Consider the following 13,951-nt stretch of genomic DNA (forward strand, 5'->3'; position numbering starts at 1 on the left):
AAACGCTCCAGCCCCGTCCGCTCACCAGCCGGTGCCCCACACTCCCACGAGGCCCCTTAACCGCTCCCATGACCAGGGGCACCCCTTCCTCCCGGCATCGCCTGCTCCACTCCCGGGCCTCCTGGTCCAGCTGGGAGATGCAAGCAAGGCTGTGGGCTTCTGCTCTCTGTCCCCTGCTCTCCTGGGGCTGCCCAGTGTCCCCTCCGCACTCCCAGAGTCCCTCCCTGCCCGAGGACTCGGGAGGAGACGCCTTAGCTTCAAGGAGGCCTCGGGCACAGCCTGCTGACCACAGGGTCCGGGCACCACTGCGGGGCCATGGCACGGCAGGGCGTGGAGGACCAGGTGGGTCTCGGGACCGCAGCGAGAAGGCTGGGGGCTCGTGACTCCCAGTGAGAGGGCCAGGGGGCTCAGGAGAAGGCAGGGGGCCAGAGTGAGTGTCTGGTTTCCCAGGGGACAGCAGGCATAAGACTGCTCCCCACTCCTCAGTCCCCAGACTCCTCTAAGACCCCCGTTTCTTCAGATGGACTTCTCCCCTTGTAGTTCCGGGGTGCCCTGTGCCCACAGGGGCCCAGGCCCTGAGGACAGCCCCATGTGGGTGGGAGGGAGGCAACTGTCAGAGGACGGTGCCCCCCCTTGTCCCAGCGAGGGACGCTCCAGGGGTGGCTGGCAGAGGTCCGAGGCTGCCAGCAGGACCGTGGTCCGAGTGCGGGCATGTCCCGGGCAGCACGTAGCCCACTGGGCGTCGCGGAGACGAGGCGGGAGTGAGCCCAGTCCCCTCGATGGTGGGCGGCGCGCGTGCGCAGCCCCGGGGCCCCCACCGGGAGCCCGTCCCAGAGCCTCTGCTTCCCGTGCACCAGCCACGACCCGGAACCTGGAGCCGGTCCTCCGGCCGGCAGCAGAGTGGACAGGCGGAGGGAGGCGCAGAGCGATGCGTTTGATAATGTTTACTACATCCTGGGGAAGCGCGCGTCCAACGACGTGTCCTCGGGCCCCGCGCGCCCCCACGTGTCCTCGGGCCCCGCGCGCCCCCACGTGTCCTCGGGCCCCCTGTGCCCCCACGTGTCCTCGGGCCCCGCGCGCCCCCACGTGTCCTCGGGCCCTCTGTGCCCCCACGTGTCCTCGGGCCCCCTGTGCCCCCACGTGTCCTCGGGCCCCCTGTGCCCCCACGTGTCCTCGGGCCCCCTGTGCCCCCATGAGACCCACGGCGAGGGTTCCACGTCTCTTCCTTGTTCCCCAGGACCGGACGACCCCAGCGGAACCATTTGCGACACACGTCCGAGGCGGCCGCGGGCGGCATCTGCCGTGAGGGGGTGGCCGTCCTGTCAGACTCGGGGGGAGACGCGTCCCTTCTCGCCTGGGTGTCCTGGGCCCTGAGCTCAGGGGTGGGGGGTCTGACCCAGCAGAGCCTAGGCCCGAGGTCACCAGCGGGGCGGTCCCCCGGTCTGTCTGGATTTCAGGGACCTTCGTTAAATAATGGCACCGCGGCATAGACTTTCTTCTGCAAAAGGAGTAATTATGTCCCAAGGGAGCACATTCGGACGTGGATCGAAGAGGCATTTTCAAGTCTGTCCTCAGAAAACGATCCACGCGAGGAGGGACGTGGGAAAAAAGGTGCGGCTGGGACCCGTCCTGGGCCTGAGAACAGGGGCCGTCGCTCGGGAAGCCACGTGTGCCCATGCGGCGTTTCCGGGACCTCGAGCTGTGGGGACCTGGACGGCTGGCCTTGGGGAGACTGTGACGGCGTCTTGGACAGTGCTGAGCCTCCCACGGGCCGGGGCAACACGGGGGGGCGGCGGGGGGGCCTCATCTGCACCGCTGGGGGGAGGCGCCCGAGCCAGCGGGGAGAGGCCAGGCCAGTGGAAGAAGAATGGACTACGCCGTTTACGGAGAGAAGGGGACGTGTGTGCAGGGCCACGGGGGACGCGCTCGCGGGCCCCGCGCCGGGTGCGGCGAGGCGGCGATGGGGACCTCATCCCAGTGGCCGGTGGCCGCACGAGGGAGCAGGTGGCCGCACGAGGGAGCAGGCGCGAGCTCAGGGGCGCGGCTCCGAGGACCAGGGTGACGCCGCAGGGCGCCGACTCGCTCCGCCTGCGGGAAGGCGGCGCCCCGGGGCCCCGGGAAGTGCGAGGCCCGCGCCCGCGCCGTCCCGTGCACCTCTGTCCCTTAGGTTCCGCCTGGGCACCGTGGACCCCGAAGCTGGTGGCGCCCCGGGACGCGGGGGGGGGGGCAGGCCCGCACGGACCGCTCCCCAGCAGGTCGCTCCCGCCGCCCGCGTCGGCCTCCACGGTTCCCGCCCGCTCAGCTTCACTGCCCGCGCCGCACCGGGGCTTCCCGCAGCGTGCGCCGGGCAGGGGCGCCCCGGAGCCTCCGTGGGTCTGAGCCGGGGGTGTGAGCCTGGGGACACGAGCCCGCAGCCCGGTCCCCGTCCCCGTGAGGAAGCGATGGCACGGCCAGCGTGATCATCAGCACGCGCGGGGACCCCCCACACCCCCACATCCCCACGCAGCGGTGTCACCGTGGGGCGTGGCCCGGGGGGCTGGGGGACCCCGGCCCGGGCTGTGCGGGCCCGCGCTCCTCGCCGGCAGCACGCAGGCGACAGCGGCGCAGGGCGCGGGGCCGGGGGGCGCGAGGTCTGGGCGCGGGGGGGGGGGGTCCCCCCTCAGCAGCGGAGCAGCTTCTCGTTGAGCCTGATGACGTCGCTGACGAAGGTGCCGGCGTCCACGAAGTCGCCCGCGATGATGTTGACGCACCGCGGGCCGCACCCCGGGCTCTGCTGCCGCACCCAGGCGCTCAGGCACGGCAGGCTGGGGACCGTCACCTTCCTGAGGGACGCGGCCGGGTGCGCGAGGATGTACTCCAGGTTCTCCGTCAGGTTGATGCCCGCCACAAACAGCCCGTCTGGAACGGCAATGGGGACGGTCGGGGCTCAGGGCACCCACCTGCGCCACGCCCCCCCCGCCACGCCCCCCGCCACGCCCCCACCCCAGGACTGCCGGCCGCGCTGCCTTCCACACAGGAGGCTCACATCTCAGAGGCTGGTGGGTGAGAATGTCCCCGCAGCTGTCCCCATCCTAACGCCCATGTCACAGACAGAAAACTGTGCCCGAAGGTGCCCTGTCCTATGCCCCATGGGACAGGACAGTGCCCCCGAACCCACGCTGCCTCGGTGCCCCTGCCCGTTCTGGACGTGCCGCGTAAACGTGTCCCTCCGAGCCTGGCTCCTTTGAACCTTGTTAGACTTTCATCTGCCTTGTGACATGTGTCCCGACCTCACTCCTGTGCAAAGGCAGACGACAGCCCACGGCACCCGTAGACCAGCAGTCTCCCCCTCCCCGGATGACGGATGTTGAAGTCGCCTGCATCCCGGGCGCTCTTATACCTCCCGACCCGCCCGCGACGTGGGACCCGGGAACCGCAAGCCGCAGCCGCGTCTGGCCAGCGCTCTGCCCCCGAGGCCCACCCCGTGAGGTGCCGTCCTCAACAGCACGGCCCGACCGCCAAGCGTTGCTTCCTGTGCGAACAGCCGTGACCAAGCGGACCGGCCACAGGTGTGCGCACGGCTGTGCGAGCCGGGGCTGCTGCCTGAGTCGGTGCTTCCCGAGGGGCCGCGCCACTGCTGGCAAGTTCTCGCCTGTCGCCGCTCCTGGGAAGGCCTCCGACGGCGACCCGAACAGCCCCATGACCCGGACGAGGTCCCTTTCTCCGATCGGACGCAGACGCAGAGCCAGCACACCCCCCCATCAGCGCCACCAACCGGGGGACTTTGCCTGTGTTTGCCAGAAAAGCAACGAACAGCACCGAGGCGGAGGAGGACCCAGCAGGAGACAGGTGAGGCGGAGGAGGACCCAGCAGGAGACAGGCGGGCCAGGCAGTGTGGGAAGGGCCGACCAGGACGCGCAGGGGAGGGGCGCACTGCGGCCCTGTGCCCGTCGGCACGGCTCCGTGCGCCCGTGTGCGCCCGGCCACGCACGTGATGTCCGCGTGGGCGGGCGTGTGCGCGCCGTACGCACGTGTGCACACAGCTCCATGCCTGTGTTTGCGTGTGCACTCACGCACGCACACGCCTGTGCACGCATGCACATGCCGCACCACGCCCTCACTGCGCGCCCAGGACGAGCGTGGGGTGCAGGCGTGCGGGGCCCTCCGGCGGCGGCGCACCCACCTGGCCGGCCCTCGCGCTGCATCTGCTCCAGGTAGCGCACCAGCTTCTCCGGCTTCACCTGGTTCCCCCACCAGTAGGGGATCGCCGGCCACAGCTGCCGGTGCCGGCGCACGGCACACTCGTCATCGTAGGACAGGACGACCTGCTGGCCCCGCGCCCACAGCTGCCGCAGCGTCGGCACCTCCTGCAAGACAGCGGGTGTGGGTGCCCCGGAGGGAGGGGCGGGCCCTGGCGTCTGTGACAGGGCAGGGGAGGAGATACTGGGGCGTCCGTGGCAGGACGGCGGGGGCGGGAGGTGCCGGCGTCTGAGCAGGCAGCAGTGGCTGCCTGTCCTGCGGGCTCTGGCAGACGGTGGCATAGGGCGGCCCTACGTCACCGCCGTGGCCTCCGCTTCTCACGAGGGCGGCGACACGGCTCTTCCTTAAACGCGCCCTGAGCGCAGCGTCCCAGGTGGGTGCTCACTGGGTCCCTGTGCTACACGCGACGGGACCAGGACCACTGTCCCTGCTCGGCCGCCAGTCAGCTCCCATCTCCCTCATCCCCGGGACACCCGGTCCCCGTGCGCCCTCTGGGGACCTGAGAGCCGGGTGCCGCTGGGCGCCCGGCTGCCCTGTCTCTTAGCGGAGACCTCGGAGGGACAGGGTGTGTCTTCCTGGCCTCGTGGGACGTGACTGGAGACACGGCAGTCAGCTCTGCTGATGTGAGGCGCCGTGACGGCCAGCCGAGGTCTCGTGGGCGTCAGTCCTCGGGCTCCCTGGGGACAAGGAGCCCTGGCACCATCCACCCCCAGCAGACGGAGAAAGCTGTCTACGCAGCGAAGCCACGGGGGGTGGGTACAGGCTGACTCGTGTCCCCCAAAGCCCACACACCGAAGCCTTGACCCAGCTGACTGGACGCGGAGCTGGGGCCCACAGAGGGGTCTCGTGAGGCCCCAGGGCGGCCCCAACCCACGGGGACGGCGTCCGTATGCGAGCACAGGACGCGGACGCACACAGACCCAACGCTCAGCGCGCACACGGGGTGTCCGGTGCTGCGCAGCTTCTGGACCGGCGCCACGTCTGGCCCAAGGTCGCGGGAAGCTTCTAGAGGACCCTGTGAGCAGCTTCGCCAGCACGAGAATTCTGTCGGCCTCGTGACTGCTGGTGTGGGGAGCGGATGGGGCCTGAGCGGTGGCCTCGCCGGCTCCCCAGGGAGGGGGCGTGTGGGGCGCGCGGTGCCTCACCCCGCGGGGGCACAGCATGTCCCCGAAGATGTTCCGGATGCAGGTGGCCAGGTACTCGTGCAGGTCTGCGGTCATGCCGTCGAAGTTCCTGCACGCCAGGATGAGCACCTCCCGGGGGTGGCCCTCCAGCCACTCTGAGATCTCCGTGAGTGTGTCCTGCGCGGGGGACAGGAGGCCGGGAGGACGGGGACCCCCGCGCCTGCCGCAGGGGCCTCCCAGCCGCGCGCCGGGCCCGGGGTCGGGCCCGAACAAACCGCGACAAGGCTTGGGGCTGTCCTCGCGGGACACGGCTGCCCGGGTGGCAGCGGGCAGCCTGCCCTCGCTCTGGGGAGCAGCACGAGTGTGTGCGTGTGCGTGCGTGTGCATGCGTGGGCATGCGTGTGCCCTCCGGCAGGCACCGCGTGTGCAAACGTGGGGGCCGGGAGCTGCAGGGGCACTGCCCCTGCCGGCCAGTGCCGTGCAGAGCGACATCCCAGGGACGGCCGCTCCAGACCCCAAAGTCCTGCAGGGCGCCGGACACTGAGGGCGGGGTGCAGCGGACGGCGGCCCGTCACACCCCGACTTCACCGGGACCCGGCTAGCGACCGAGAGAACGCACTGAAGACGAACCGGGGACCAACTTCCAGCACCACGCGGCGGCCCCGGGGGCCAGGGGCTCAGAGCCGCGGAGTCGGCCGTGGGTGCCCGTGGGTGCCCGTGGGTGCCTGTGGGTGCCTGTGGGTTCCCGTGGGTGCCCGTGCCCCCCCCCCCGCCTACCTCCACCAGCGCGGTCGTGTACACCATGTGCACGAAGTGCAGGTTCCGGGCGGAGCCCCCCGGCATGTGCGCCACACGCAGGTCCAGGTAGCGCACCCCGGTGTCCAGCTGCTCCGTCACGGTCAGCGCCTGAGCACAAGGACAGGTGTGCACCGGACGGGCTCGCGCAGCACTCAGCCGCGCCCTGGGCACCGGCTCGCCAGGGCACACCGGCCAGTCCCGCGGGGGCCGTGCTGGGCCGCAGCCAGGCCGACCCGCCCCGGCGGTCGCCGCCCCTCAGCCCTGACGCTGGACGCAGCCCCCCTGCCGGCTGCCCCCCCCCTCTCCGTGGGCGGTCACCGGAAGGTCGCCTCCGGCCTCGGCAGCCCCGGGCCGGGCTCCAGGACACCCCGCCTCGGCCCTCGGAGGCCAGGATGTGCCCAGGAGCTCGGCGACTGCAGGCGCCGTGCACCCACAGACAGCGGTGGGACAGGAAAGGCCCGTCGGGTGGAGTGGGGTGAGGGGCGCCCCCCCCCCAGGAACGGTGGGAACAGAAAACTCACAAAAAGACAGAGGGCGGAAAATGAGACGGCTTCGCCTCCATCCACGGTAACAGCAGAAAGAGCAAAAAGTAACGGTGACACAGAACAGTAACAGAAAACGGCACCGCTCCCCGGAAAAACGGAAATTATAACTAGGCAAAAAGTAACGTGCAAGCGAAATAAGGGAAGACAATACCGTACTGCATGCTGCACGTAAAATGATTTAAAAACAAAAAAAAATTAAAAAAAGGAAAAAGGAGGTATCATGTCCTGCCCACGAACTAGCAGGCACCGGCACTGCGGGCTCTGGCCGCGGTGAGAGCTGGGCCCGCTGCAGGAAACACCGGGAGAAACACCGAGGCTGAACGCGAACGTCGTTTCCCGCCCTGCGTGTTCCGCAGGGGCCCGGCTGCCGACAGCCCAGGAAACAGGCCCACTGTGCGCCTGGCGTGGGTAGGCAGGGCCCGGCGTGCAGGTGTGCGTGTGCGTGTGTGTGTGTGCGTGTGCGTGCGTGTGTGTGCATGCGTGTGCGCGTGCGTGTGCGTGCGTGTGTGTGCGCGTGTGGCGGGGCTTCGGCCGCCGCTGGCCCGTGGTCCTCGACCCTGAGGCCCTGTGGCTACATCGGGGCCGGTGTCCCTCTGGGTAAACAGGACGCTGAGGCTGACGCGCGGTCCTGTGGCCAGCGCTGACCCTGCGGGGCTCGGGGACCCGCAGCCCCCGGAGGAAGGACGGTTGTTACAGAGGGAGCGAGGCCCCCGCCCCGTCCGTCCCACCCGCCCGTGAATGTCACGGCTGAAGCAGCCTCCGGTGACAGTTTTCACAGGAGAATGCTTCCAGCGTCCACACACCGTTCCCATTTGGGGGGCTCCGAGGCGGGACCCCCGCCGCCCTGCGGCCCGGTGTGGACGGCAGCGTGTGGTCCCTCCCCCTGCCGGTTCCCCGCCGCTTCCGGCCTTTTCCGCAGCACCCTGCCACCCACGGCGAGCACCCAGGGCTCCTCGGTGTCCTGCCTGGAGCGAGGTGCACCCCACCCCTCCCGCCCGCGGGGCACCCAACCCCGGGCAGCGGTTAGGAATGCGGCTCCCCAGCGTTCCTGGCCTCTTCCCGGCCTCGCCGGGCGCTGTCAGCCCCGTGACTAAAACGCAGAGCAAAGGAGCTCGACGGACAGACGGGCTGGAGGCCGAGTCCCTGGGGGCAGAGAACCCGTAGACTGGGCCCCCGGGGCAGGTGTGGGAGGCTGTGGGCCCGCTGCTCCCGGGTGCACCTGCCTCAGTGCCACCCCCGGACTACAAGCTGGGTGCCCAGACCACAGCCGCCGCGTCCCCGCCCACAGCCGGGCCGCCCTGAGCAGCAGGGGGAGCCCCTTGCTCCCCACGCCACCCACCCACGAGGACCCCACCCGCCAGCTGCTCTGGTCGCCAGGCCCCAGTTCCCGAGGCACGGGGGCGGGGCTGGGGTGAACCCAAGTCGTAAGGGTGGGGGCCAAGCTCCCCCAAGCGAAACGCAGGAGCGGACACCGCCCTCACTCCCTCTGTCAAAGCATTTGCGTGAAAACGTGCAGGCGACGCGTTTTCCGAACGCGTGTGAAGCCGTCCGAAGCCTTGGGCCCGTCTCCCGGCCCAGGGCTGATCCAGGGCCGGGGCGTCTGGCCCGTGGCGGAGGACGGACATGCGGGAGGGCACGGCGTGGCCCCACGTGCGAGGGCGGCACCCTCCCCAGCCCGGGATCCGTCGGCGGCTCACCTGGGTGACCGACCACTTGTGCACGACCGGCTGGGTGATACACGGCACGACCTTGTCCAGCAGCTGCAGCAGCTTGGACTCGCTGGGCGAAATGGGGGACTTCTTGCTCAGGCAGTACGTCATCGTGTCGTGGCTCCCTGGGCACAAAGCGAGGACACGGTCCACCGCGAGCCCTCCGCCTCCGCTCCGCGCGCGGGGCTGCAGCAGAGGACCCCCGGGGGACGCGCAGAGGCCCTGCAGAGGCCAAGCGGCAGACGCGCAGTGAAGTCACGCCTGGTGCCGGGGGAGGGGGGCCCGAGGCCACCCAGAGCCTGCGAGGGGACCGGCGGGGAGACAGGGACTGCGTGAAGGGTGTGAGGTGCGTCCTCCGGGAGCAGGCAGCCCCCCACCCAGGGACCGTGTCCTCAAGGGGCAGAAGAGGAGAGACACAGACACAGAGAAGCCACGTGGACGCGGAGGCCGAGACGGGAGGGACGTGGCCACCAGCCCAGGGACCCCTGGGGTCCCCAGACGCTGGGAGGGGCAGGGGGGCCCCCCTGGCGCCTCCGGAGGGAGTGAGGCCCTGGGACCCCTGATGTCACCCTGCTGGCCACCAGGACAGGGGGAGGACGGGTGTCTGTGGGTTTAACACACCGATCAGTGCGCTGTGCCGTAGGGGCCACAGAAGACTCACGGACTAACAGCTTCTAATTCCAGAAATGTGGAAGCATGTAGCTGAGTAAAACACTGAACTGCTCTAATAGTAAACGCATGTACTTTATATGTCTGTGTCACATATAACATACGTGGATCCGCTTATACGTGAGGCTAACCCACCTATGCACATTTTCACACGCACATGCCACGCAAACAAGGTCGAACTCTGCAGTTTTCAGCTGCGTTTCCCTTGACGCCGCGTCGGCGTCTGCTACGCCGGGGCTCGCGGGAGCCGGCACTGTCTCAGCGGCTGTCCGCTTCGGCGTGGCCTGTGTGCGGCCACAGCTGTCGGGGGACGTGGGGACCTTCACCGTCCCCAGGGTGGGCGGCACCGCCCTGAATGCTCAGTGTGTGAGTGTGAGTGTGTGTGAGTGTGCGCGTGAATGTGTGAGTGTGTGTGTGTGTGTGCTGCACGCCCACCAGGCTCTGCTTTGAGACGAAATCTTGGCACTGGACTCTGGCCAGGCGGCGGGAGGGTGGTCACTCCACAGCTCACAGACCTCGGCTCTCAACCGTCCCCGAGTCCCCTGGCGAGGACGCTGCCGCCCCCAGATCCTTGGTGTCTAGAACCCCCAAGCAGAGGGGGTCCCCGTGCGTGTGCTCCGCAGTCCGTCAGGGCTGCTGGGGGCCACGTGCTCATGGTTTCCGAGTCCCTGGGCTGTGTCCTTCGGAGCCCCCGTCTGGCCGTGGGGCCGACTTCCGCGGGCTCTGTGTCCCTCGGAGCTCTAAGCTCCCCGTGAGGGCAGCAGCCCCCAGTGTGGGTTCCAGGTCCGTCCTGGGCAGGGGGTCAGTGCACAGGGCACCGGCGGGCGGTGCTCTGGGAGGGAGGAGGGACGAGGGGCAGAGGGAGACGCTGTCTGGGGCTCCAACCTGCAGTGGCCTCTGGAGAGGGTGGGACTCCACGGGGAGCGGTCGCCCCGCGACAGAGCGCTGGGTCCTCAAGGCGCGCGCGGGAGGCTGCGCCGGGTCCTGCGGCGGCCGAGACAGGACCACAGGTGGCCGGGTCCCCTCACGTCCTGGATGCCTGAGCTCTGCTCGGGCAACAGACCCGGTGCCCGGGGCCGGCTCCCTCTGGAGGCTCCGGGACTCGGTCCGTGTCCTGCCCTTCCGCGCTCACGGCCAGCAGCGCAGGGTCGCCCGAGCTGCCGGAGCAGGGGCCCGGAGCGCAGCGGCCATCACGGCCGGGAACCCAACGTGAGCAGCTCAGCGTGACGCGATCGTCTCCTTGGTGACAGCGCTTTCGCGTGTGCAGAGGGCCCGGGAGGGAGCGGCGGCCCAGAGGAGTGGCAGCGCAGGGTGTCACAGGCCAGAGACGCGGGCGCCGCAGCCGAAGGACGGACGCAGGCGGCGGGGCGGCGGGCGGAGCGCCCGGCCACACGCCCTGCCGGCCGCGCGGACATCTCCCTGGTGCTGGGACGCGGCGCCGCTCCCTGGGACCGCCCCCCGCTCCGGTCCCCGTGCGTCCCACCCGCGCGGCGGCATCTGTCCAGGGCCGACCCGGGTGGCGGATTTTGCAGTTAAAGGCTGGAGTGGGAGATGCCTTAGTTTGGTGAGAAAATGCCCAGCCCCGCAGTGAGTCCTCGTCACAGCTCGTCCTCGTCACAGCTCATCCTCATCACGGAGTCGTCACAGCATGTCCTCATCACAGCACATCCTCATCACAGCATGTACTTGTCACAGCGCGTCCCCGTCACGGCGCATACTTGTCCCAGTGAGTCGTAACAGCGCGTCCTCCTCACAGCGCGCCTCGGCGCAGGGAGTCACCGTGGGTCTGTCCCAGCCTTGGGCCATCCAGGCAGACCTCGAACCGAGGGCGATGACGGTGGACGGAGGGGCCGAGATTCCAGGGCGTCCGCAGCGCCGGGCAGACCGGCCGAGGGCGCGTTCCCGGAACCCCCACGCCGTGCGCCCCGCGCCCCGGCCGCGGCAGAGCGAGGCAGGCCAGAGCGAGGGCACTCGTGGTCGCGTGTGCGTGCGTGTGTCTGCGTGTACGTGCACACGTGGCCCTCGGCTCACCGCACCCAGGACCCCACCTGCATCCCGCAGCCCCGCGGCGCACACGCGGCCTCACCTGGGATGCAGAGCTGGTGCAGGGGCACGTCCCACAGCCGCGGGCTCAGCGCCGACATCCAGTCCGCGTTGGCGTCCGAGGGCCCCGGCGGGCTGGGGCAGCGGCCGGCCGCGCTCACCTGCGAGCCCATCGCAGGTGACCGGTGCGGGGAGGCGGGAGGAAGGGAGCGGGCGGAGCGCAGAGCAGGCGTCGTGCGGGGGGCGTGGCCTCGAGAGCGAAGAGCTTCACGGTTCCTGGAGGGCGAACCGGGCTGGGAGTGTAGGGACAGCCGGGGACAGAGGGACAGACGGACACGGAGACACCCAGGACCCCAAAGCCGCTTTCCCAGGGTGCCGCTCTCCGTGGGGTCACTACTGACCCCCAGGACCGAGGGAAGAGTCTACGGTGTGGGGTCCCATCGCTAGGGGTGCCAGACGGGACCCCGTGAGAAGCGCGTCGTCTACACTGGGCTCGGCCCCTGTGTCGGGGGGCTGGGCTCTGCCTGCGGGGGTCCCCCGACACACACTAACACGCTGCCTTAGGAGAACCGGCCGTCAGAGCCAGAGGCTGGAGGCTGCCGTGGGTCCCTAAGTCACGGCCACAGCGTGCGACGTCCACCCGCGAGTGCACAGCGGGCACAAGCCAACTCGGTCTCAGGGTCAGGGGACAAAGGCTTAGGCGACCAACCGGCCTGTCGCTGCCTGGGCTGCTCGCTACGGGAGTGACCGACGCACCCAGGGCAGGGCGTGGCCCACCCAGGTCCACCTGACACTGAGGTCCCTGCGCCCTCCCCGCCGGCGCCTGCGGAGGGTGCGGACGCTGCGGGACCCGCGCGGCCGGGGTCCGCGGTGACACACCTGGGCGGGGACCCGCCCGCAGCCACGTGCGGCGGTGACGAGCGCGCAGCGCCCGCGCGGGAAATACTCGCCCGGTGAATAGACGGACGGACTCACGCGACCCGCGACATTCCCGCCCGCGCCGGCTCCGGGCCCCCCAACACTCACGGCGTCCCCGGCCCGCCCGAGGCCCCGCGCGCCCGGCCTGGCGGGTCCGCGGCCCCGGAGCCCAGGCGCACCGGCCCCGCGCCACTGCGAGACGCTCCCGCCCTCTCGACCCCTCCCGCGGCCCCCCAGTCCCCTGCGGGGTCGGGGAGCCTGAGCGAGCGGCGCGGACGCCCGCGGCGGGACCCCGAGCGCGCAGCCGGGGGGTGGGGGGGGCACTCACCTCGCCGCCGCCGAGTCCCTCACGGCTTCCTGCAGCCGCCGCGCCGCGTCCCCTTCCCTGACCGCGACGCGCCGCCCCCAGCGCCCTGGGCCGCGATTGGACGCCCGGCCCCCCACGCCCGGGGGCGGCGCCGCCTCCGGGACCGCCCGGTCCCCGCCCCGGACGGCCGCGAGCTGCAGCCAGGTCCAGGCAGGACCGCACCGCGGGGCCCGCAGGAAGCGGGGCCACGCGCGCTCAGCCCCCCGCCCTCCCCCCCGGCTGTGGTGGCCGAGCCTTTGCTCAGCAAGCCGCCCCGCGCCCTTTCCCGAAGTGTCCCGCCCTCTCCAGCCCGAGTGGCCCTTGGCCCGGTCGCGCCCGGGGCGTGTTGCCTCCCTGAGCAGAAGTGGACTTCCCGGCACGTCCAGCCCTGCGGCCCCGCCCGCCCCGAGGACAGCAGCACAGCAGGGTCGCCCTGGCCGCCCGCCGGCCCCCCACTCCTCCCCGACCGGCCCCCACTCCTCCCCGACCGGCCCCCCACTCCTCCCGCCAGCCGCTGTGGCGTCCACGCAGCAAATGTGCCTCATGCACACGCGTGTCCCAGCGCTGGCCAGAGAGTGGACAGGACCCGGGAGTGGACACGAGAGGGCAGAGTTTGGGGCGGCTCCGAGGGCTGGGGTGCGTGTGGCTGGACTCTCTCTCCTTCCACCTGACCTGCAGGCGGCCTCCGGCCAGCTCTGGTCCTGTGGGGACATCACTCAGCTGCCCAAACACAGTCCAGTGGCCTCTCTTTCCCTCCAGCCCCCCGGCCTGTTTCCCACCCCCTCCCCACCATCCCCACCCCCTCCCCCTGCTTCCCTGAACCTCACCTCCCAGGCAGCCCCTCAGGGGCTCCCATAGCCTAGAGCCAAGGCGGGAGGGAGCCCCCTGACCCTGACAGCCCTACCCCCACCCCGGAGCCCCCAACATCCGCAGAATACACTGGCAGATGTGCGCAGGGCTTCCTGAGCCCCGGCCTCCACTCACCTGCCAGCAGGTACCGTGTGGTCCCGCCCAATGAGACCCGCCTTGGACCTGTGCGTTCTGGGCTGAAGGGGAGTTCACCTGCGCTGTCTTCACCACGTTTGGGAAAGCTCCCCCGTCTGGGGCCCGTCCCAGCCCTCCGTGCCCCCCCCCCCCGTCTGGGGCCCGTCCCCGCCCTCCCTGCCCCCCCCCCCGTCTGGGGCCCCTCCCCGCCGTCCGTGTCCCCCCGTCTGGGGCCCGTCCGCGCCGTCCGTGCCCCCCCCCCGTCTGGGGCCGGTCCCCCCCCCCGAGTGTGCCCCAGCCTGCCCGTCTCCATCGGCTCCGTCCTCCCCGGCAGCCCCCAGTGTCCCCACCCAGCCCGTCCCCACCACGCTCCCCCATGACCCGCGTCCAGCCTGCCTGCTGGAGGTCCCTGAGGCCTGCTCCAAACCTGGGACGGCTGCCCGGGCTGCCGTCCCTGCCTCCTGACCATGGACATGGCCCTGGTCCCTCTGAGCCTCGGTTTCTCTAGGGAAATGGGGGCTCTCGAGGGCCCTCCCCGCCATCGTCCCCACGTCAGCAGCCCTGGAGCCCCAGCCT

At 70.8% G+C, this 13,951-nt stretch overlaps 1 protein-coding gene across 3 annotated transcripts; it reads right to left on the reverse strand.

Moving 5' to 3' along the window:
- Positions 1 to 1,496: 1,496 nt before the first annotated feature.
- On the reverse strand, positions 1,497 to 12,448 carry PLCXD1 (phosphatidylinositol specific phospholipase C X domain containing 1). Of its 3 annotated transcripts, XM_016136232.2 has the most exons (7): positions 12,374 to 12,448; positions 11,171 to 11,403; positions 8,404 to 8,540; positions 6,141 to 6,269; positions 5,385 to 5,540; positions 4,163 to 4,346; positions 1,497 to 2,898 (listed from the first exon to the last, which is right to left on the reverse strand). In XM_016136232.2, exons 2-7 carry the CDS (start codon positions 11,298 to 11,300, stop codon positions 2,660 to 2,662), a joined length of 975 nt encoding a protein of 324 aa, XP_015991718.2. In that variant the 5' UTR covers positions 11,301 to 11,403; positions 12,374 to 12,448; the 3' UTR covers positions 1,497 to 2,659. The 3 variants fall into 3 exon arrangements, with proteins under 3 accessions (XP_015991718.2, XP_015991716.2, XP_036091629.1); XM_016136230.2 differs by lacking the exons at positions 1,497 to 2,898; positions 4,163 to 4,346 and having other exon boundaries at positions 4,353 to 5,540; XM_036235736.1 differs by lacking the exons at positions 1,497 to 2,898; positions 4,163 to 4,346; positions 12,374 to 12,448 and adding an exon at positions 12,007 to 12,067 and having other exon boundaries at positions 4,353 to 5,540.
- Positions 12,449 to 13,951: the final 1,503 nt, after the last annotated feature.

Source organism: Rousettus aegyptiacus, unplaced genomic scaffold, assembly GCF_014176215.1.
Source record: "Rousettus aegyptiacus isolate mRouAeg1 unplaced genomic scaffold, mRouAeg1.p scaffold_m13_p_19, whole genome shotgun sequence".
NCBI lineage: Eukaryota > Metazoa > Chordata > Mammalia > Chiroptera > Pteropodidae > Rousettus > Rousettus aegyptiacus.